Genomic DNA, 25892 nt, shown 5'->3' with positions numbered 1-25892 from the left:
AAGAAAAGCAAAGTACATTGAATGCATTTTACAGTCAGAGCTATTAGAATTATTTCATATATTAAAAGAATATTTTTAACAATTAAAATAAATCAATGGATTATTCATAACATTTTCCACCCAATGAAGTAAATGCACTTACCAAACTTCAAGGGACATTTCCAGAATCATTTCAGTGACCTAAAAGAAATATATTAGTTTAGGTCATAAGTAAATGTGTTATATATATAATACAAACAAAGTCAAAATAATTTTTGAGTGGTGGATTATTTTTAATCTAAACAAAAACCCTAAAAATAAAAGTAACATAGCTCCATGAGCACCTTAAATTACAGGTGTATTTCAATACATTTTTGCTGTTTTTTTATAAGTCTACTTAAGTCATTTTAGCAAACATAAGAATTGCCTTACATGGTATTTTTTTTCTTTCACTACTCTAAAGTAGTAGTTCACTTCCATAACCATTATTCACGAAACATAAAAATTGCCTGGGATCTAAAAACTATAAAGATGTTGTGTTGATTAGTCAGTAGCTGTCCCGATGCCTCAAAACCAGAATCTGAAGTGCCCAGGAGGCTGAAGGAAGCTTGGGTGACAATGTATACACGTGCACACCTGTACCACGCGTGGGCGACAGTAAACTGGAGACTGAACACCTACAGCAACTGTGAGTAGGTGGCCAGCAGGGCCCAGGTACCCGCCAACTGTGGTCAGCTCAAGAAACACCTCCAAATGCAAAGTGGGGCTCAGTGTTTTATTTTTCAACACTATGTGAGCCAACCAAACCTATGGGGGAACCCATCCTGCAATGGGACCATCCGGTTTAATAGAAAGGAGAGTGACTGATACCCACAAAGCAGAGGGATATTTAAGTATCATTCCAAGAACATGAATCTATTCTTTAGAAAGACCTTTTCAATACTCTCCTTGCGTTAGTTATAAATAATGGGACCACAGGTTGTTATGAGAACCACGTAAGAAGTGTTTGGAAGGTTGCTATGCAGTTGTAGGATGGTGTTATTATTTTTGTTAAATCCGTTACCATAAGAATATAGTTAGAGTGGATCTACTCAATACCCATGAATAGAACAGAACTAGAATATGCCTCTTAAAACAGGAAGAGGACTTTCTTTAGGACACAAATATAGATATTTGGCTTTGGTTTTTTTCTATGTGTGGTTTCAGGGAATGGAAAAAAACAAACCAGAAGGAACCTTTCAAAAGGTTAAAATAAGTTCATGGATAATTCTCAGTACTGAATTTTATGAGTAAGAATAAGGTATTGAAGGCATCTGTACAAAAATTCTCCTCTCCACTAAACTCTACACTGTCTGACTTAGGTCTCTATTTCTAGTTTATTACTTGGCATATAACATATAATCAATAAATATTTGTTGAAATATTGTGCATGTGTATGTGAGAGAGAGCTCATCAGGCAATCTTTTCTTATCAAGAACATCTCATTTCTACTTGAGATAAAATCATGGGCTGGTCCAACCTAGACAGTATTTGTTATGGATGAAATTCTATGAACATTCAGTCATATAACACAACATATAATTATTACCTCGAAGTTAATACATAATCGAGAATCTCAGTACAAAGGGTTTTTATCTTTTAAACATGCCCAGATGAATCATAGTTCAGTTATAAGTCAAATGGTCATTGGCTTCTAAGCAGATAATGTAATTGGCGTCTATTCTATCAACGAAAACACCTCCCAGACCACATCCCAGCCCATTATGTGTAGCACCCATTTCAAATTTTCAGGTGGAGTCTTTTCCAAAGAGAGACTGAAAAAATATATGAAATGAGATTACTTGAGATATTTAGTAAGAAAAACAAGGCATGGTTAAAACATGGTCTGTTTTTCTGCAAAAAAAAAAAAAACAGGAAAACTGCTATTAAAATAAGACTAGATTTACTGTTTTTATCTCAAGAGGGCAAAAGCACCACGGGAGAATGGAAATGAAAAAGACGCTATTACAAGTCAATATGGAGGTTTCTAACGAGTGGAAAGATCCAAAGCTGGAACGGGCTCTTCTTCCCGTGTGCACCTCCCGACAGAAAGTGTTCGGGGAGGAGCTCGCTTCCCTACTGGCAGGATTCCAAGCAGCTTGTATATTAAAATATTCAATGCCTGAATATATCTCATGCCTACTTGCTCTTGAAAACTGAAAGAAAGAAAAAATCAACTGTGCTATGTTTGGGGTCATATTTGTCTTCTCCCTAAGAATATCCCTTCCACACCCACCCACAACATTTCTTGGCTAACACATTCGTGTTCCTAGACAGACTGACATGACTCTTTCAATGAAGGCAGGAGGAGAGAAGACCCAGGATCTTCCTGCCATGTGGAGGAGCCCAGATTGCACTGCCATGGGTCTTGTCGCGGGGGTTGGGATCCTTCCTGGCACACGCTGCCCTAGTGCCTCACCCACAACCAGGAGGAAGCAGTAAACCCTCGCCCCTGGGGCGCCATGTTCACACATGCCACAAAGACTGACACTCACAATCTCTCCACACCTTTTACTTGGAACATGTTATTCAGATCAAATAGCCACAAAAATATGTACTTCCTGTATGGCATTAAACAATTATTGTAAACTCCTTCCCACACATGGCGTGAAGCATCTCTATGTTCCCATCACCCGGGCCGCTTGCATTTTCAAGGCAGTCAGGAGAAGGAAAGGCGCCGGACTCCACCCCGGCTCTCCCCAAGCCCATAATGTTTGGTTGGGAACCAGAACAAATGAGAATTCCACCTCTTCTAGGAATGAAAACGTAAGAAGCAGGCTGTACTCATTGTGCATTCTTGTGGGGAAACAACAACCGCTTTCAATTCCACCATGAAAACAATTTCAGGTGCTTACCCCGGGGATGTACCACTGGCGGAGGGGAAGGGAAACCAGAGCGGAGCCATTTCAGGCTTAAAAATACTTTCTGGAAGTATCTAACCCACTAGTAATCTTGCAAACTTTCCAGGCTCGTTTTGAAGCACTAAAGCTAAGATAACAAGAATAGTGTCTAGCATTAAGGAGGTCCTTTGAAATTATTATTACAGGAAGATGCGAACAGTCAAATAAGTTTAAACCAGATGTGGGTCTAAGAAGGAGGCAATGCAAGTGCATGGCAGAAGTTACAACCCTGCCAATACAAACTAGGTCACATTTAAACAAATCTTTCCTGTTTAACATGGAATGAGACACTGTTAAAATCATTTTAAATACATATTTTTATAATACTAACATTTATTTTTATTGAGGTGTAATCGACATATAATATTACAGTAGTTTCAGCAGTATAACATAATGATTTGATATTTGTATATATTGCAAAATGATCACCACAGTAAGTCTAGTTAACATGTATGATTTCTTAATGAAATAAAATTAGCATTTACTAGCAGAAATCATCTAATTCAACACCCAGGAAGTTGAAATAGTTGTGCCCCCCCAAATCCCAGACAATTTTCAAAGATTTGAAAAACAAAAACCAAAATACACTCTCTCCTCTATAGCCATATTCCACTCTATCACCCACACTTTTCCTCCTTACATTGGACGAGATTCTTTCTTTCCTTAATTTAAGGTCTTCTTTCCTTTGCAGTGGACACTGGGAATTCTAGAAGAACTGCAAAATCATTAGCCATCATCCAACAAACCCAGTTTCCTAGAGCTACCAAACCAATCCTCTCTGCTTCTCCAAGTGGGAATCTCTCTGACGCTCTAGTTTTTTTCTTTTCCACACTTCATCGACTTTCATGGCACCTGTCTGAGCACTTCCCAATTTTTCTGTATTTTCTACAAGTGTAGTCATTTACCCATTCACTCAGAAATGATTCAGGGAACTAGTGTGGGTTGGGCTGGGCATGCAATGGTGACTGAACTGAATGCATTCCATTCCCTGGAGGAACTTAGGTCCCGCCATGGACCCCAAGGACACAAGAGTGGTCCAAAATGCCCTGTAATTTAAAACTTGTAAATTGCAGAAGGGTCCAAAAAAAGACTCACTTAAGCTTCCATTGGTAGTATCCCAAAATAAAAATGCATCCTCTCTAAAGGCAGGAATTGTCTGACCTACATTTGAACTCTGATCTGCATCAATCTGATGGCATTCACATCTTAGCCAAACATCCCCCAAATTTCTCACAAAATTATATAGTTCTCTTGTTTTCCCTCCAAACTCTGCCTTGTCTCATTCACTTAGCTAAACTGTAGTCTTTGTCTTCACACATCAGTGCATAATTTCCCAATGAAATCATCCTGATATTATCTTCATATTCTGATCTCACCATCAAAACTACCATTTTTAAAGCTTTGTCACTATTTCTCCTATAGAACTGCCCTATTCATTTTCGAGTTGCAATCACGAATGAGTAATAATCAAAAAAAGCAATCAGCCAAAATTAGATACCACAGAAGACATGGCTATTTTTACACCATAACACTAACTTCTAAATAAAGGTGGCAAATTAAAACGCTGCACCCTATAAATTTAGAGGCTACCATCCTCAAAGTATTTGAAAACAAACCGATTTCATCTAGAGAATGAGGAAGGGTAATCTTTCTCTGTCTTACTTCAAAACCTTGGCATGTTCATGATTCTCTTGAAGAGGACTACTTCGTTTGCACAAAACACATTTAATTCTGAAGGTACTATTTCTTTCCACAAGTAACCCCAAACCACACTTGTATTCCATAATGGCTGACGAGCACTTTTAAAGTACATTTTAAAGTGCATCAAAACGTGATCACTAAGTTTATTGGCTCTACCTATATGTAAATAAATTGATTTTGGTAAGTTCAAACAAATAAGTTAAGTGGAATAGTCAAGTCAGATTCATGAAGCACATGACAAATAGTTAAATCTGGCCAATTACAATCACAATGAGTCTATGCAGACATACCACCCTGAACGCACCCGATTCCATCTGATCTCAGAAGCTAAGCAGGGTCAAGCCTGGTTCGTCTTGGATGGGAGACAATTACAATGAGAATATCTAACATTTATATAGTGTTTACCAGGCCAGGTAAAATTTTCTAAAACTTTTCTTGCATTAACTCATTTAACCATAAGAAAAACCCTAAGAGGTAGGCACTATGCATACCTGTAACCCTGATTTACAGACGAGGATGTGTGGCAAAAAGGAAAAAGACAGTTGTCTACTATCAGACTGTGAATAAGTAGCAGACTCATGATTCCAACCCAGGCATGACTGACGGATGCTGAGCCTGGGGTCAAAGGCAGCAGGTCCCACCAGCGTCTCTCAAAAGACTACGCTGATGCTCTTTAAGTGTGTGGGTCCAGCAAACACAACCTAACCCAGATTATATATGATAGTTGGGGGGAAAAACAATCTACAGACCTAGCCCTAAAATTGGTTTTCTCCTAAAAAAACAAAACAAAACAAAAAGCAGAGTTCTAAAGTTGAGCTGAGTGGTGACAAATTGTCTCAAGAAGATCCGGATCCATTGCAAGTTCCTGTTTTCCACGTCAGCTGACCCTCACTGCCACTAAACAACCATTCAATTCAACCCTTAGTGACACATTAAACTGCTGCTGATCTCATTTTCCTCGAAACCCTGTTCCCAGACTCATTGCTTCCCAGGATAGTAGGCTAAAGTTGCACCAACATTCTCTTTTCCATGTCAAATGCTCTCCATCACTTTACCTACTGACTTTTGCTTACTAACACTTCTGAGGAAGAAGACAAATCCTGTTTTCCCTAAAACCCCCATTATTTGGTCAAAAACCTCCCATGACTCACTGATGTCAGTAAGATAACATGCAAATTCCAACATCTTGAATGTGAGCTCTGCGATGACCCAATCCCCAGTGCACCTGTTTTTCCTTATCCCGTGCTCTGCTCCTATAACCTGTCTAGACACCGGTTCCTGAACACACCTGTCCTGTCTAGTCCGGTGACTGTGAGCAAAGATGCAGGCTGTGCGCTCCACCAGAACAGCCTTTCTTACCCCTTTAGTGATCCAGCTGCACCCTTCCTTTAAGGACAAGCCTAAACCATTGATGGCCACTGTACCCCACGACGGTCTGCTGCATCCCTGCCCCCCTTGGCCTCTCGGTCCTCATCTCTCAGCACCCTCCCCACCACCTTCAGATTCCAGCCACCCTCTCCCCCTTGCTGATACTGAACACGCCAGGCCAGCTCCTTCAGGACCTTTCTACTCAGATGCCATCAGAGATGTTTTTCTTAGCCACCGTTTTTAAACTTCGTGTGCAACCCCCTTCACTACACAAACTCTCCCCTCCTCCTTCCCTGGTTTATTTAGCACTTATTATCACTATCTAACACAAGCATCTCTTACTTATCCTGCTTCTTGTCCGTCTTACTAAGTAGAACATAAGTTCCATGAGGGTGACAATTCTTGTTTTCGTTCACGGCAGAATGGAAAGTGCCCACAGACCATCTGCCACACAGCAAGCGCTCAGTAGTTGCTTGTGAAATGAATGAATGGGTGAATAACTTCTTTTTATAACTCTCACGGAACCTACTGTCAGCACTATTCCCTGGGCACTTAAAATTGTAATATGTAAATTCTGAACTCTAGTGAATATGCTGACCTGTTCAGGGATGAGGCACAATGTCGTCTGCAATCTGTTCTTAAATGCATTACGGTTTGGCAGCTGGATAGACGGATGGAGACATGTGTAGCAGAACAAACACAGCAAAATGTTTATGGTAGAATAAGGGCGGCAGTTACGTGAGTTTTCGATGTACAAATCTTTCAACTCTGTATATGCTCAAAAATTTTAATAATAAAATTTGGGGGAACTATAATACTTCAGAAAGGCCTCCCTTGATTATATAAACTACCAAGTGTTCTCTGCCGCTTCCCTCTATTTTATTTTCTTCATGCTATTTATCATTGGCTGATGCTGTGTTGATTATCTCTTTGCTTTTTGTGGCTTATTTGCCTTCCCCATGAATGCAAACTCCCGGGACCTCACCTGCCATGTCCCCTACTACTTGCCTGTCTCCTAGGATGGAAAACAACAAGTGTTCAATAATAATTCATAAGTAAGCAAATCAATGAATGGAAGCCTTATAATGCTCTTTATTATATTAGTTATTTATATGCACATGAATGTCTACTTCTTTCCAGATTATTACTTCTTTGAAAATGAAACTTTTTATAGCTTTCTTATTATATAGCACAGTGTCAGGTGCCTAATAAAAGCTTTAATTCTTACATTAAAAATCATCCATTGACAGGTCAATATTTTAAAATTATATAGCAAAGATTTTTATCATGACTATTCTGTCTCCATATCTGTAAAGTGGGAAGAATTGAAGACTTTGGGGTAAAAAAACTTGAATGGAAAAAAAGTACTCTTTCTAGATCACAGGATTTTGTAAATGAGAATGGATCTTAGAAATGAGCTAATGAACATCTTCATTGTAGAGCTGAAGAAAAATAAGACACGTCCAAGGGAGCTTAGGGACAGAGACAGGATGAGAGTCCGGTCTCCCAGTTCCCGGTTCCTGCCCCCAGTGGGCAGAACGGGCCTTGAGAACCCAGCTGTCTCCCTTTAGAAGCTCCTATTTTTTCTCCTGCTGGCTCCTCGCCATAGAAATCACTCTGTGTTGACTCAGTATTAACGTTTAGAAGACAAAATTTTGAAGGAATTGTTGCTAATAATGTCTTGGCTGGAAGCGTGGGTTCTCCCTTTGCCAACTCCAAGCGTGTTTCCTAGACCAGACGGCTGTACCCACCAAGAGTTGTTTAAAAATCTCTTCTCCCACACGGTTCCTTCACAACACGATTCCTCTCTTACAACCTCTGTGATCCCCGTACAAAGACGACTGTCCTCCTCGGAAAGATGGGGAGTCAGAGACGAGGAGAGGCTGGGAGGCCTGCTGAGGGCAGGACGTGGGACCGGAGCAGGCGGGGCCCTCTCCAAGCAGACTTAGTGTGTTCAACTGCACCGCCCCTACCTGCCACTGCCATCGCAGGCCACCAGCCTAAAGAACTGTCATTCAGATAAAAAGTGCAGAGGTCTTTTGAGAAGAGAGTAATGAAAAAAAGCTGGCTAACTGTTTGCTCAGACGCAAAGGAAAATAAATTACGTAAGCTACTTTAAATGCAGGAATGCAGAAGGGTTTGAGGTTATACACCTAACCATAGGAAATGACAAGAGGAGAGGAAATGCTTGTTTTCCTACAACATCTTTTCTTATCATCAGTCTTTGTGTCATAGACTGAAGGGCGGAAAGAACATTTTTCTCTGGAAAGGCCAATTCATGCTTACAAAGCCCTCGAAAACACTTCCTGGGAGCTGCTCCTAGCTGCATGCCGTAAGTAAGGTCTGAGGATGTTACCTTCCACCTCTCTTCCCCACTACTCGACGGCATGTGGCTGCCAAGCCTGTAGCTCGCCATGCCCCGACTTGCTTCCTACTTTTACGACTCCATGCTTTTGCAGTTTCTTATGCTTAGAATGCTCAGGACTGCTTTTCTGCCTGCTGAAATTCTGTACTTTTCTCATGGCATAATGACAGCAGCGATGAAAACAATACTTATGGAATACTTACTGTGTACCAGGCACTGTTGTAAGCACTATATGTATGCTTCCATACATCTATATGTGTATGGTCTTCATACATATTTCTATAACCAATTATCATTATGTATTTAGTACAAAATAAATTGTATAGTTAATAAATATATAACTAATACGTAATCTAGATTTCATATAATAAATTATATGAAATTATAATTACATATGTGATTATTTAAATATATTTACATGTGATGCACACTATATGATGTGTATATTATATAAATTATAATAACTCTCTTATGAAATATTATCTCCACTTTATAGATGAGTACACTGAGGCACAGAGAAACTAAGTGATTTCCCCAGGATGCAGCAGCTGGAAAGGGACAAAGCTGGAATTTCAACACCAAAGTGCTTGGCTTCCAAATACCAAGGTAGTCACCACGATGTTCAGGGTTCAATACGTTCAAAGTCACCTGGTGTTATAGCGCCATCCCTGGTCTCCTCTCACAACACAACCTGTCTGTATTCAGCCTTGCCACTCTACTCTGTACACACGACATGGATATTAACCTCGCTGGACTGGGGTTCCTTTCCATCACGTGCGTGTATCTCCTCATCCACTTCCCATTCCAACCCTCACCTCACCTCCATCCCAGATGAACCCAGCTGAGATCAGAGCTTCCTCAGCCTTATCTTCATTTTAGTCTTTGCATGAAACACAATGGCTAAAATCTAATAAACTTCAATAAAGTTTTGCAAAAGGAACCAATGCAATAGCTTTAAAGGAGATCCACGGAAATGTGCACGGTGTTGTCCCTAGGCACTGGAGAGAGGACACATAGATGGCATGGTTCCTGGAGCAGCTGCAGAGACCAGCAGGGAGTGTGTGACCGGAGTGGCCTCAAGGCATGTGGGTGCTCCGGAAGCATAAACTGCTCAGGTAGCTCGTTGGGCTCAAGCTGGTTTCTCAAACACTATATATTCATTAAACCATATAAATTCTGTATTAACTCTGTGATTAGGCACATGCGTTCAGTACTGCAGTTTCCTGACCCATAGGATTTCAGTGTATGGGAACAGAGGCTAAGAAATGAAAAATCGAACAGTTTAAATAGTTTAGTCCCAACGAATACCACAGAGAATTGTGGCAGAGGTTGAGGGAGAATGGGGTCATTTGGGATGATAAGAATCAGAAAGGAGGTGAGAGTTAAGAAATAGGTAGATTTGGGTGAGCGGAGGAATATAAAAGGTAATTTGAGGAGGGACAAAATACAGAGCTTCTCCCCGCAAGAAGAAATCCAAGCCTTCTGCATGCTATCTTCCACGGGCTTCTGTTTCTCACTGGAAACTATTCACTTGGTTTCTTATAAAATTCAAAATCCAATGAGTTTGGTCTGTATAAAAATTTTTTCCAGGGTTTTATTGTTCTGGAATAAATTACTGAAACTTCAGAGAAAGTAATGTCAAAGCAATGGTGGCATGAGAGGTCCCCTTGGTCCCTCTCCTTGAAGTTTCAGCAATTTGAACAGATATAATCCGACAAAAGATTTCCTATTTAACAAACAAACACCTCTGAGAGATCTGTGCACTGCGATAACCAGAGCTGGGCAGGTGGGAATGAACAGGGTGGGTGGAGAAGGAGAAGAGCTGAGATGGCGCCAGAGATGCAGCCTGGAGCTCACAGCGCAGAGCTCAGCCCGAAGAGGGGAGCAGTCAGGTGGGCTCCAGCACCCCCTTCAGCGTGCAGGGGCAGAGAGCTGCAGTGAGAATTCCTGTGGGAGCGGTCAGTACGCACTGTGACTGAGCCCGGTGACTTGGATAGGATGAAGCGCATAGAAGCGGTCATGGATATGTGGCAATAGCCACTCCAGACAGAGAAATGAAGCCACAGAGCTGGGCCACTTGCCCTCTCCCTCCCACAGCTCACCTCCTCTCGCCCTCCCAGAACCCGCAGTGGGCTGCAGAAGAGACTGCTGGGGTGAGTACTGGGCTGCAGAGAACATTATCTGCAAACCTGAGAAAAGGTACGGAAGAAAATTTTTTTTCCCTTGAGCAACAGGCACACTCTGTGCGTAATCCCAGGGTTGGGTGGAGATACAGATGGAGGTTGCTGAGGGCTGCCAGTCATCATTACAGGGAGAACAAAGCAACAAAGGCAGCAGCAAGCATCCCCAGCTCACCCCACCCTTACCCACTGTGGCTTCACTGCCCGTGTAGCACCTGGCTGCAGGGGACAGCACCAAGATTGCTCAGATTTGGAAGCCAATGGCACACCACATTGCCCCGCAAGGTTAGTTCCTTGAGACTGAGACAACCTGAACACAGAGGAGATGCCCACCTTCACAGGGAACATGCGACATTTTCCAGCAACCCCCAGAGATCTAAAAAGCCAGAACAGTGAAAGACAACTAAAACACTTGTGCTTCAGCGCTACCTACTAGAAAACAATAGGAAGACTCCTTCTTATCAAACTACTAGAGAAATGCCATTCATACACAGATGCCTAGACAGAAAAAGGATTCCATCAAATACTACGAATAATCGAGGTAACAAGGAAGCTTACGAATAAAATGAAAAAAACTATAGAAAATAAACTTGAAGACATGGAAATATGTCATTTAAATGACAGAGAACTCAAGATCTCAGTTCTGCAAAAAACTCAAGTTACAAGAAAACAGAGGCAGTTTAATGAACTCAGAAATAAAATCAATAAACAAAATGCGTGCTTTACCAAAGAGAGCAAAACTTAAAAAAAAATAACCAAACAGAAATTCTGGATGCGAAGAACTCAGTAAAAGAGATAAAGAATGAACTAGCGAGCCTAGGAAATAGAGCTGACCAGACAGAGGAAAGGACTGCTGGTATCAGAAATAGAAATCTAGCAATGACGCAGAGGAAAGAAGAGAGACTTGAACATTAAAAAAAAGAGAAAGAACCAAACAAAAACTATCTGACTCCATCAGAAAGAGTGATGTAAGAATGACAAGCATACCAGAAGAAAACAGGGAGAAGGAAAGAAAGAAATTATTCAAAGAAATAATTGAGAACTTCCAAAACCTATGTTAGTTAGATCCTCTAACTCAACAAGCAAACAGCACACCAATTTATCTCAACCCAAAAAGGCTTTCTACGAGACACTTTGTATTAAAGCTGTCAAAACTTAACAACAAAGTAAGAATTCTCAAGGCAGCCAGGGAAAACTGTAAAGGAAATCCCATTAGGTTATCAGTGGATTTCTCAGCAGAAACCCTACAAGCTAGAAGAGAGTGGAAGCAAATATTCAAACTACTGAAAGAGAGAAATCACCATCCAAGAATAATATAGCCAGCAAAGTTATCCTTTAGCTATGGAGGAAAAATAAAGACTTCCAGACATACAGAAGCTCAGGGAATATACGACCAGAAGACCTCCACTGTAGAAATATTCAAGGGGTTATTCTACCTGAAAATAAAGAACAAAAGGTCACAAACTAGGAGTGAAACCACTGACTGGCACACAGAAGCATGATATAACCCTTTTATTTAAGAACAGGGTACTATACACTTCAATAACACATAAAAGTTAAAGAAGATATTAACATTAAAAAGAAGGAAGATGACAATAGCTACTACAATTTGGAAATGAACTCAGAGCATACAGAGGGATAATTCGGACAACAAAAACATAAAAGAGGAGAAGGTAAAGATCTGAATTTGCAAAGAAGGAAGAAGATTAAATGCACTCAGAAGAAAGAGGACTGCTTTATTTATACATGAAATGTTCTTTTGCACAAGCTTAATGGTAACTGCACACCAGAAAACTCAAAACTGAGACACAAAATTTAAAAACAAAACAAAACAGGAAACAGAGGATAAATTATAGATTATCATCCCCCCCCAAAATAGGCAGAAACACAAGGAAAAAGAACCAATGGAGCCACACAGCCACCAGAAAACAAAAGATAAAATAGCTACAGGAAATCCTGGTCCATCAATAACTACCATAAATGTAAATTGACTGAAATCGCCAAAAAAAGATGCAGAGTAGCAGGTTGGATCCAAATACAAACCCAACCATACGTTGCCTTTAGGAGACTATTTCTGAGTTGCAAAGACAAAGTTAGACTCAAAGTAAAAGGATGAAAAATGATTCTCCAAGAAAATGGCACCCACAGAAAAGCAGGGGTGACCATACTTGTATCTGACAATATAGATTTCAAGATAACAAAGGTAACAAATGACAAAGATGGACATTTTATAAACAGGAGACACTACAACAAGAAGACATAACAGCCCTCGCTGGTGTGGCTTAGTGAGTTCAGTGCCGGGCTGCGAACTAAAAGGTTGCTGGTTTGATTCCCAGTCAGGGCACATGCCTGGGTTGTGGGACAGGTCCCCAGTAGGGGGTGTGCAAGAGGCAACCACACCCTGATGTTTCTCTCCCTCTCTTCCTCTCTTCCCATTTCTCTAAAAATAAATAAATAAAATCTTTAAAAATGTACAAAAAAAGAAGACATTTCTCAATACATACATATCGAATCAGAGAGCACCAAAATATATAAAGCAACTACTAAAGGTATGACAGGGAGAAACAGATCAAAACAAAATCATAGTAGGGAACATAAATACTCCACTGACAGCTCTAGATAGATCATTCAAACAGAATATCAATAAAGAAATATTGGCTTTAAATGATACATTAGACCCAATGGACATAATTGACACTTACAGAGCCTCTCATTCCAGAAATCCAGACTATACATTCTTCTCTAGTGCACACAGAAGTCTCAAGGATAGGCAATGTGTTGGGACACAAAACTAATCTTGACAAATTTAAGAAGATTGAAATCATTCCAAGCATATTCTTGACCACAATGCTTTGAAATTAGAAATAAACTGCAAAAATGAGGTGATAAAACTACAAATAGGTGGAGATTGAACAACATTTTACTAAAAAGCAACTGAGTCAAAGAAGAAATAACACATGAGATCAAAAGATATATAGAGACAAATGAGAATGACAATACAGTACACCAAAACTTTTGGGATGCAGTGATGCAATAATAAGAGGGATGTTTCCATCATTAGAGGCCTACCTCAAGAAACAAGAAAAAAGAAAAATCCCATGGAAACAAGCTAACATTATATAAAGAACTAGAAAAAGAAGAACAAAAGCAGCCTAAAGTCAGCAGAAAAAAGGAAATAATAAAAATTAGAGCAGAATTAAATGAAAGAGAGAAAACAGAGTATACAAAAAATTTATGTAACAAAGAGCTGACTCTTTGAAAAGATGAATACAATTGGCAAACCTCTGGCTAGACTCACGAAGGTTTTAAAAAAGAGAAAAGACTCAAATAAACAAAATCAGAAATGAAAGAGAAGTTACCACAGTCATCACAGAAATACAAAGGATCATATCAGAATACTATATGCCACCAAATTCAATAATGTAGAAGAAATAGATAAATTCTTAGAAATATATGACCTTTCTAGATTAAATCAGGAAGACCTGGAAAATCTAAATAGACTGATCAACAGTGAGGGAATGGAAACAACCATCAAAAACTTCCAAAAAGAAAAAGTCCAGAACCAGGTGGTTTCACTAGTGTTTAATTCTGCCAAACATTCAAAGAAGATTTTGAGACTTATCCTTCTCAAACTCTTCCAAAAAATTAAAGAAGAGGCAGTAATACTTCCTAACATTTTTTATGAGGTCAACATATTCCTGATACCAAGACCTGTCAAGGATAGCATACAGAAAAAGAAAACTACAGGCCAATATCTCTGATGAATACAGATGCAAAAATCCTAAACAAAATGCTAGCAAATCAAATACAATGATACATTAAAAAATAGTACATCAAGAACAAGTGGGGTTAATTCCAGGGCACAAGGACGGTTTGATGTACACAAATGGATCAATGCAATATACCACATTAACAAAATAAAGTGTAAAAATCATATGATCATATCAATAGATGCAAAAAAAAGCATTTGAGAAGATTCAGTAACCATTTATGATTAAAATGCCCAATTAATGAGTATAGAAGGAAAGTACCTCAACATAATAAAGGCTGTATGTTGCATACCCTCCGCTTACATCATACTCAACCGTGAAAAACTGAAGTCTTTTTCTCTAACATCAGGAACGAGACAAGGGTATCCACTCTCACCACTCTTATTCAACATGGTATTGGAAGTCCTAGCCAGAGCAGTCAGGCAAGAGAAAGAAATTAAAGGCATCCAAACTGGGAATGAGGAAGTAAAACTGTCACTTTTTTACAGATGACATGATTCTTTGTATGGAAAACCCTAAAGACTCTACCAAAAAAACTATTAACTATTAGAACTGATAAATACAGTAAAGTTGTAGAATACAAAAATCAATGTACAAAAATCCATTATATTCCTATATACTAACACGAAATTTCAGGGGAAAAAACAGAAAATAAATTCCTTTTGCAACCGCAACAACAAAAAAAAATACCTAGGAATAAACTTATATGTATCTATCCACGTGTATATGGATGAATAATTTTTGACAAAGGATGTAAAGGACATTTATATTGAAAACTACAAAGCATTTTTAAAAGAGATTGAAAAAGAAACAAAGAAATGGAAAGATATTGTGTTCATGGACTGAACAATATGATCCAATTATTTTAGACAATATTGCTTTGGGTAATGTGAACATTATAACTATGTTCAGTTATAGATTTAATACAATCCTCATCAAAATCTCAATGACATTTTTTAAAGAAATAGAACAAAAAATTATCAGATTTGTATGCAACTACAAAAGACTCCAAGTAGCCAAAGCAATCCTGAGAAGAAAAAGAACAAAGCTGGATGTATCACACTCTGTGACTTCAAATTATACTACAAAGCAACAATAATTGAAAGAACATGGTATGGGCAGGAAAAAAACACAGAGACGACTAGAACAGAGTTGAGAGCCCATAAATAAATCCACATGTATATGGGTGAATAATTTTTGACAAAGGAGCCAAAAGTATACAATGAAAACAAAAACCCTCTTCAATATATGGTGCTGGGAAAATTGGAAAGCCACGTGCAAAAGAATGAAACTAGACTACTGTTTGTCACCACACCATACAAAAATTAATCAAAAACGGATCAAAGACCTAAACCTAAAACCTAAAACAATAAATTACATAGAAGAAAAACATGTTATTAAACTTATGGGCCTTGGTCTTAGATTTTATGAATTTGACCCAAAAGGCAAGGGAAGTAAATGCATAAATAAATGAATGAGACTATGTCAAACTAAAAACTTTCTGCACAGCAAAAGAAATTGCTAACAGAACAAAAAGGCAACCAACAGAATGGAAGAAGGTATTTGCATACAGCTCTAACAAGGGGTTCGTAATCCAAAATGTATAAAGAATTCATGCAACTGAACACCAAACAAACAAATAATCCAATTAAAAATGGGCAGAAGACCTGAACAGAAACTTCTCCTAAGAAGACATAGAAGTGGCCAATTGATATAGATACAGATGCTCAACTTCACTAGCTGTTAGGAAAATGCAAATGAAAACTACAGTGAGATACCACCCCACACCTGTTAGAACGGCTATTATCAACAAGACAGGTAATAGCAAGTGTTGAAGAGGTTGTGGAGAAAAAGGAACCCTCATTCATTGCGGGTGAGGCTGTAAACTGGTCCAACTACTAAAGAAAACAGTATGAAGCTTCCTCAAAAAATTAAGAATAGAGTTAGCATATGACCCAGCAACCCCTCTTCTGGGTTTCTACCCAAAAAATTTGAAAACATTTATTCACAAAAATAGATGTATTCATTGCAGCATTATTCACAGTGTCCAAGACACAGAAACAACCAAAGTGTCCTTCCATAGATGATTGGATGAAGAAGATGTGGTACATATAGACAATGGAATACTACCCAGCCTTAAGAAAAAATGAAATACTGCCATTTGCAACGATATGAATGGATCTTGAAAATATTATGCTAAGCTAAACAAGTGAGACTGAAAAAGCCAAGAACCATATTTCACTCCTAGGCGGGACATAAAACTGAAAACAACAAATGAACAAACATAAAAATAAGCAAAGACTCACAGACAGACAGCAGTGTGGTGGTTACCGGGGGCAGAGGGGAGGGGGCTAGTAAAGGGTAAGTGGGCCACATATAGGGTGACGGAGGATTCGACTTTGGGTGGTGGGGACACAATCAATATACAGATGATGCACCACAGAATTGTACACTTGAAACCTACATAATTGTATTAATCAATGTCACCCCAATACGTTTAATTTTAAAAAAGTATAAAAAAGAAACTTCAGAATGCAGCAAACTTGGAAACGTAAAGATAACAATAACCCCAAAAGCACCCCTGCTGACCTTTGTATGCTTCTGCTCTAATTAGTCGAGGATTATTTGAGACAGAAATACTCCTCCACGCAGGCTGCATTTATTACTAAACATGTAATTTTAGAATAGTTTGGGTGTCCCAACAGGTTTTTTTTTAAGTTCCCTTGGTCGTTCTCTCTTTCTGAGCCAGCCCTCTCAGCTTTTACATCTCCTCCTCCTCCCCAGTGTTTGCTGTTGGATGTGCCAACGGGGTCGCAGCCACTGCTGCACCCAGGTGTCCTCGTCTGAAGCAACTGAAGAGCCTGAGGCCTCTGCAGGACTTGGTGTGAGGCCTCAGCCACAGTGGGTGTGGGTGGGTGGATGGATGGATGGATAGATAGACAGACAGAGATATAGATCAGAATAATAGAAGATAGGTCAAGAAGCAAAAGGGAAAATTATTTTTCTCTTTAAAAAATACAACATTTTTATAAATACCTAAATAAATCAATAAAAAACGTCCAAGTGTCAAATCCTACTCTCAAGAATCAATAGATTTTACCTGATAAAAAGTTGAAAAAAGGAAATCTGCCGTATTACTTACTTGGTTGAAAATGAAAGGAACCTCCTTCTTCTCTCCCACCTTCATCGAGGATATGGGAAACGTTGCCGTGCCCAGAGTTTCATCCATGACATAATTGGCATCCATTAAGGTGATCTATAAGAATTAAAAAATAGAGCACGCATATAAAATTTCTCGTGGACCTCTGAAAATTATATCTAAAATCCCCACCACACTGGAAAAAATTAATGTTCTCAGAGGACATTTAATAGTCATTTGGGATCTTCAGTATTCAATTGCTAACAATACACTTTTTCCTAAGCACTATATTTTCAACTAAAATAATAATAATTTTTTTCATTTTCCTCATTGACCTACTCATTACTGTGCATTCACAAAAGGAAATTTATCCCCTCTCGGGGGAAAGACTATTTTGGAATATGAGTAATAAATTACTGGAGAAAATCCACGCAACTTTTTGGGAAAGATTTGTACCTTATTTTAACAGCGATTGAAAATACTTTTATTCTATTGTATTTGGATCCTCCTCTTTATAACAGAAATGTTTTCTCCAAAGCCCATGGGGAGAATAAAAGAGTCTTCCCAGCCCGACCTAACTCCTGCATGGCCCATATAACTTGATGCACACCAGCCAGAAGCTGGTCTACCATGCTGCCCAGCTAATCCCCACTGCATCTGACTGAGAAGAAAGAAGGCACCAAAGGGACAAACTGAAGCATCTACCGCAAGTGAATGATAACCCTCTAGCAGTCAGTCCCAGAGGATTCACTTACCTCCAAAACATTTTCCTGATTAGGATCCAGAATAAATTCAAAGGTCTCATTCCACACGGGGTTGATGTCATTGTTGAAGTGTCTCGTTCTCTTCCTGCTGTCAGGGGTGGAGGAGATGAAAAGTTCCACGTAGGGATCTGGAGTGTCAACTGCAGACATTGAACCCAAGTGAGAAGGAGGCAAGTGGGATTCATGGTTCCTAATTTGCTTCTATTAATAGGTCAGGTTATTTTCAATGAATCTGCAGTAATGTATTCAAAACGTCTAAGGCAAGGCAATACATAACAGAAAAACGTCACAGGTTATATACTGTTTTATATATTATGCCTCTGCCCCCTGTAATAGTCCCATGAGAGGGATTCATGTGTAGGTGATGTGTTCAGATTCCTCTGCCCACTCAGAGAGCACGTTCTCTGTGGCCAACATCTCAGCCCGACTTCCAGACTTCACTGTCCTCTGTGTACACACTTAGCAAGGCAACTGACCCCGAACAGTGAAAACATTAATCACTCCTTCACTGGTTTCCTTGAAACCTGCATTATCTTGCAGCATTGCACACCCCCTATTTTATAAGTAAAATTATCGTCTGTCTTTTCCTACAAGACTGTCAACCACCTGAGGGCAGGGACCAGGTCCTGCTGATCTTTAGATCTTCAGGACCTAGCAACTATCACAATATTTGTCTCCTAATTCGAGGGCTCAACTTTTCTCTTGAACACATCTTTTCCCATGGGACCATGATCATTTGTAAACAAAAACCAACTGAATGATGACTGCTAGGATTTCTTATGTAAGCACTTTAAACACATTAGTCTAATTCAAACCTCACAATAGCGCTATAAGGTAAGTTGTTGTTTTTTTTTTAAGATTTTATTTATTTATTTTTAGAGAAGGAAGGGAGGGAGAAACAGAGAGAGAGAGACAAACATCAATGTGCGGTTGCTGGGGGCCATGGCCCGCAACCCAGGCATGTGCCCTGACTGGGAATCGAACCTGCGATGTTTTGGTTCGCAGCCCACACTCAATCCACTGAGCTACGCCAACCAGGAGTGTAAGTGTTTTTTTTAGCATTGAGGCAATAGGAACTTTGACACATTAAGCCACCAACCAGGCCAATGTCACCCAGATGGTAGGTGTAAGAGAAATATTCTGACTGCAAGAATTTGTCTCTTAGAGATGACATGCTCATAAGTTCCAAAGATGAGATGAGATGAGATGAGATGAGATGAGATGAGATGAGATGAGATGAGGTGAGATAATGAGATGAGATAAGTGAGGTCACTAATGACAGTGACCCATGGTGCGGGTCACTATGGCCAAAGGAGCTGGACTCAGAGATTTACAGAAGAGAGAGGGAAGGAGTAGGGATTAAAAACGGTGCAGGGGTCTCCATGTGAAAAGATGCAAAAATTAAAAACCAAGGAAAAGTAAAAATGATAGTTCTGATTCATGATTGGTTTTCAAAAAGTATACGTTGTCCTTCAATAGTAGTTATGGTTATCAAATAATATAATCAATGCCCTTTGCTTCAGTTTTCTTTTTAGAGGCCTTATTTATTTTATTTTTAGAGAAAGGGGGAGGGAGGGAGAAAGAGGAGTAGAGAAGCATAGATGGGCTGCCTCTCTCACCCCCTCAACCAGGGACCCAGCCCACAACCCAGGCACATGCCCTGACCAGGAATCAAACCCATCAAACTTTTGGTTTGCAGGATGACACTGAGAACCACTGAGCCACACCAGTCAGGGCCTTTGCTTCATTTTTAAACACAGACATATGGACATACAGTTCTTTTAGGTGACCATTGGATTTTTTTGGTGTGCTTTTTACTATATTGTGGGAATATCTACAAAGGAGGTATAAGCATTTGGGGATATCTTTAATTTAATATTCCCACTTGGAGCTCATATATCATCGGTCAAGAGCAGCTGGGCCTCACAAGCAAGAGAGCAGTGTAAGTGCCTAGGGTGCTGGTTACAATACAGACCCCTGACCCTCACCTCCTGTGACCCATAATCAGTACATGTCTAGTGGGACTAGGGATCTGCATTTTGAAACAAATATTCTACCTGACACTGATGTAGGTCACCTTCTGTTCCCGTTTTTGATATCCCATTTTAGAGGAAGAAAAGAAAAGGAACTAGTTAGTTACTGAAATTGTATTTAATTTTTGTTTAGTTCTATTGAGATATCATTGACAATAACATTGTACAAGTGTAAGGTGTACAATGTGTTGGTTTTATATCATTTCTAATTCACTGCTATCCATTAGTAGCCCTTGTCTGCAATTTCACTTTACACAGTTTTAATTACTCACAGTTAAATGCAGTCTAAAAACACTAAATGGAAAATTCCAGAAATAATCAATTCTTGTTTTACATTCTGCACCATTTGGAACAGTGTGATGAACTGTCCCTCGGCCCCACTCCATTCCACCCAGGATGGGAATCATCCCTTTGTCCAGCATATTCACAGTGTGTCTGCTCCCTACCCCTCAGGCACCCTAGGTACCTTGCTCATCGGATCGATGGCCATGGTATCACAATGCTTGTGTTCAAGTTGTCCTTACCTTACTGAATAATGGTACCAAAGTGCCAGAGTAGTGATGCTGGCCATTGAGCCTAAGAGGAGAAGGACTCGACCCACCTCCTCAGTGAGGAGATGACTGGACCTTCTCCTCACTTCGGCCACCACTAGTGCTCAGGTTGCAAATGAAAAGTAAAACTACACGTTTAGAATAGCAGGTTATAAAGAAAAATAGTTTTCCTCTTTGGAATAGAAGTAAATACTTGACTTTACAGAGAATATTTAATATTCTCATGGAGCTATTGTTTCTTTTTATCTGTTTCCCTGCAACACTAGAAAAAACAAAACCAAGGGAAAACCAGGCAAAACACAACAAGTGAGTGGGAAGGGGAAGTCATGCAGATGGTAAATATTGGTTCATTCAACAAAAATGTGAGTGTCTCTTATACGCCAGGAACTCCTCACCAAGAAGCAGTTGGGCTTTGATTGGGAGCCAAACATCCAACTGCAGATGTGAATAATGAAGTGAGTCATATGCTAATAGCCTAATTTTAGAGGCACGGGTAAGTGGGAGACAAGTAGGTACATTAAGCCAATGACTAGTAACTCTGTCACCCAGATTACTAAACAAAGTCAACCCGTAGGTGGGGGAATTGTCTTTTGAGGCTTGGTCTTCATCTGAGTCTTGGAAGAGGTGAAGGGAGAGGTTTTCTTGGGCCAACCGAGAAAGAGAAAGCAGAAGATGAAGTTCCTTGGGAGGAACCGGAAAGAAAATGAACGCACGTACTCAAGTGGCAAAGTCAGTCAGTGATACAAGCATCTTTCCCGTCAGACTTGCACTCTAGATGCCAACACCACCTTTATCCATCAAAGCATCGACAGACCTTTTTCTAAAACAAAATTGAAATCCTGCTCAATGCTGTCACTTTGGGTTCATTTACTTTGAAGTAAAGTCAATATTCTAATTTTTTTTTTACCATGAGTGGTAGTATTTCTAGGTTCTCCTCTTGCTTCACTAGCAAGAGGCTTCAAGGACGTGAAAGAGTGCTGGACAGTGAAACCCTGGATGCTGCCATCTGCGTATTTGCTAATCTTTGCACTCCAAGAAACATCTGTAGCAGTGGCAGGCACTGCCCGATGAAAAGAAGTTTTAGGAGGCTGGTTTAAAATGGGATTGCCATAATCACATAGCTCAGCTCACTTTCTTTTATAATTTATCATCTTCATTGGCATGGCAACACACGAAAGCTTAGAAAAGGGAAAGCAATTCATTTCAACAGCAAAACTTAGCCCAATGCTTTGGAGAAGTTCCTAGAAATGCATTAAAGAAAAGTCGAATGTAGGAAAAGAAATGTTTTTTTTTTTTCCTCCCACAGCTCTGTGAATTAATGCTGTTGGGTAACTGGGTGTTGAGTCACAGACTGGGCTTCACCTTGATTAGTTCCAGTCAAACAGGTAGTACAGCAACGATGTGATATATGGGCAAAGGCTTTCTTACATCTCATCCTTTTAACTACAAACAAAAATGCCGGGGGTGTGGGATCACACACCAGCGTAGCTTCAGAACTCCAGAGTTGTAAAATGTTTCATAAACCTGAGTAGTTCATGGAGCGCCTGCCTAAATTCATAACAAGTCTGTCTGTCGTTTTGGCTTTGTCTGAGAAATCTATATTTTATGATTAGGGGCTGACGGCAACTCCTAAACTCCGAGTTCTGTTTTAAAGAGTCTCCATTTTCTTTCTCATGCCCACTTCGCTCAGTAAAAACTTAAACCCTTTGTTTCAAAAAAAAAAAAAAATGACCCATAACCTGTTACAATTCTTGTGTTAAACGGCAAAAAAAATCTCAAAAGGAAAAGTCTTCCCAGATTCACAGTCAAAATATCACCTTCTGCGTAGCTATGATACTCTGGCGGTGAGCTTGAAGCCGTGTTTCTCAAAATGCAGTCCAGTAAAATGTCTTCACAGAATCATGTGCACTGTTAAAAATACAGACACCTCTCGTATGCAATCACAGTCTTCAGTATGAGCTTGGAAACGCTTTTTTAACAATGTGCCCAGGTAAGTCTCATGCACCCCAGTTTGAAAAGTGGGACTTGAAAGTATTGTATCAGAATCAACAGAAGAACAATGGTATAATAACACCCACAGAAAAGTCGAAATATTTTGGCATTGAAAAGTCAGCAGCCTTGCTGGCATTCTGTCCTGGAGTTCTTCTGCTCATGGAGGACGTTAGGCAAACCCAGTAATTCACTTCTATTGCTCTCCACTCGTCAAATGCATTGTCAAGTGGCCACATGACAACGTATCTAAGAATAAAGGCCAGGTGGGTGTGTTGGTTGGAAATCTGTGCAAGGGGACGGGCTGATCGGTTCAAGCGTTCTGCTTCAGTCCCCATCACAGCAGGAATGCCAGAGCAGGACCGAATCTCAGAGAGCCATTTGTTGAGAGTAATGCCTCTGAAAACTATTCTCAGATGTGGCCACTCCTTTGTAATATTTATGAGTTAGTGATAATGCTAACTACATGGAGAAATTAAAGCTTGTAAGTGGGAAGGTTTAAAAACTTCAAGTTTTTATGATTGGCAACCTTTTCACTCTTCCTGTATTATACTTGCTGCCATGCTGGCATTCGCCCTAGGAAAGTGGTGGTTAGGCCTACTATAAATGTATAAATTTCAACAACAGTTTAGTTCTTTTTTAAAAATATTTTATTTATTTATTTATTTATTTATTTATTTATTTATTTATTTATTTATTTATTTTAGCAAGAGGGGAAGGGAAGCAGAAAGAGAAGGAGAGAAACTTCACTGGGTTGCCTCTTCCTCACCCCCAGCAGAGGACCTGGCCCAAAACCCAGGCCTGTGCCCTGACTGGGAATCGAACCAGCGACCTTTTGGTTTGCAGTATGACACAGCCTACTGAGCCAATACAGTCAAGGCAAAAACTTAGTTATTTTTCAATGTAGTTTTTATTGAAGGGTACGAAAACATGCAGCGAAGTTAGAAGATTGCCACGGTACAGTTGGTTGTATCTTCATAAACTGAACTCATCCCGATGCCACCACCCAGATCAAGATAGAGATCATGGCCAGCACTTCCAGAGGCCTCTCTCGCACCCCTTCAGAGGGTAGACACCAGCCTGCCATCCGTCTATCACCACAAACTATTTTTACCTGTTTTTGTTTTATTTTTACTTAAATAGAATCAACATATACTCCTGGGTCTGACTTTTTTTGATGACTCTTAAGTTTGCAAGATTCATCCATCTTGACACATGCAGAATAATATATTCATGTCTATGGACGCAGACTCTCCCACTGTGTGAATATGCCATCAACTGTTTACGGCTTCCACTGCTAGTAGGCAGTTGGATTTTTGCAGTCTGAGCTATTACCAATGGTGCTGCTACGAACATTCTTGCACGTGGCTTTTGGCGTGCACACGTGTATGTTTCTGTTGTGCGATTTCTAAGAATGGGACTATCTGAACATGGAATTGTCATGCCATTGTGCACCCTGATGTTGACTGTCACATGGCAGCACATGCTTCCCAACACTTAATACTGCCAGCCTGGTCATTTCAAACACCCGATGGGTGTGCAATGGTATCTCAGTGTGGATTTAATTCACACATTCTTCATGACTGTATGAGGTCCAGTGCTTCCTCATACGTTTTTAATGGTCAGTTGCAGATTCCCTTGAGTGAAGGGCATTTACAAGTCTTTTGCCCATGCTTTTCCTATTGGTTGCCTGTTTTTTATATTGATTTATAGAGTACTTTATGTATTCTGGATATGAATCCTTTGACAGATACACATATATTGCAAATATATTTTCCCATTATGGGACTTATCTTTTCATTACTTTGATGATGTCTTTTGATTTTAAAATAATCTAACTTCAATATAGTCCAGTGTATGTATCCATCTTCTTCCTTATGCTTCATGATTTTTTTCTTTTAAGACTATTTTAGCTATTCAGTATCACAAAAGTTTTCATTGATTTCTTCAAAAAATCTCACTTTACCTTTTACTTTTAGATCTAAAATCCAATTAGAACTAATTTCTGTGTATGGTGTGGGATAGGTATTAAGATATTTTTTCATATGTACAACCAATAGGCAGCATCGTTTACTGAAAATACTGCTTTTAAACCTTCCATTTGCATTCATCAGTGGTCGTATAAAGGTGAGCCTGTCTCTGGACTTCCATTAGTCTACTAGTCCACAGTCTAGTCATGAAGCTTGCAGCAATACCACACTGTCCTAGCCATCACAATTTTATAATACGTCTTGATATCAGATAATATAAATTCTCTTCGTTAACATCTTCAGGATTATTTCAGCAGTTAGTTATTTCAGTACTTCAAAGACACCATTCCATTATCTTATGGCTTCTATCTGTTCCGTTGAGGAATCCACTCTCAGTTTTTTGCTTTGTTGAATGCCCTTCTCTGGATGCTTGTTAGAATTTTTCCCTTTGTCTCTGTTTTTCAGCAGTTTTGCTACAATATACATAAGATTGGTGTTCTTTGTATTTATCCTTAGGTTCAGTGTACATATACATAAATATAGCTTGATGTATTTTATCAGCTGCAAAATATTCTCAGCCTTTATATCTCCAAATGTTACTTCTGCCGCACTCTCTCTCTTTTCCTCAATGCTTTTGAAATCATGCCCCAGATCATTTTTATGCTTTTATCCTGTATTTTATTTCCATTTTTGTTTTCCATGGTTCAATCTGGATATTTTCTACTGTCCTATTCAGTTCACTAATTCTCTCTTCCAGTAGGTTCAAACTGTGCTAAATCCATCTGCTGAGTTTAAATTTCAGTTACTGTGTTTTTAGTTCTAAATTTTTCGTTTGACTTTTTTCTCTGTATCTAGTTTCCTGGGTTAAAAAAATTCTCCATCTTACTCTCTGAAAGTCCATATTCAATACTTGTGGATCTATTTGTTCTTCCTGATTTTTGTTGTTGCTGTTGCTGTTGTTGTTATTCCTGGCAATTCCGGACTGAATGCCAGACCTTTTTATAGAAAGTTGGGGGGCAGTAGTTAGATCTACCTCAACAGAAGACCCATCTTATGTTCTGGCAGGAAGTGTGAATAGCATGGATCGCCTCCATTTAATCAGAAGTTGAATTGACTATAATCTTTGTAGGGTTCGGCCCACCCC

General features: G+C 39.5%; 1 protein-coding gene across 3 annotated transcripts in view; it reads right to left on the bottom strand.

Moving 5' to 3' along the window:
- The window catches only part of PLA2G4A (phospholipase A2 group IVA), a 151061-nt gene that overhangs the window by 67145 nt on the left and 58024 nt on the right, over nt 1-25892 (bottom strand). For all 3 annotated transcript variants that reach the window (XM_045838531.1, XM_045838532.1, XM_045838529.1), the window contains 3 exons: nt 18197-18345; nt 17445-17558; nt 143-180 (listed from right to left, as the gene is read on the bottom strand). In XM_045838531.1, the coding sequence (XP_045694487.1) occupies nt 143-180; nt 17445-17558; nt 18197-18345 (301 nt within the window). The remainder of the gene's footprint in view (nt 1-142; nt 181-17444; nt 17559-18196; nt 18346-25892) is intronic.

Source organism: Phyllostomus hastatus, unplaced genomic scaffold, assembly GCF_019186645.2.
Source record: "Phyllostomus hastatus isolate PE091 unplaced genomic scaffold, TTU_PhHast_1.1 phas_contig_283, whole genome shotgun sequence".
NCBI classification, from domain to species: domain Eukaryota; kingdom Metazoa; phylum Chordata; class Mammalia; order Chiroptera; family Phyllostomidae; genus Phyllostomus; species Phyllostomus hastatus.
The sequence above is the reverse complement of the archived record's forward strand: the minus strand, read 5'-3'. Positions and strand labels throughout refer to the sequence as shown.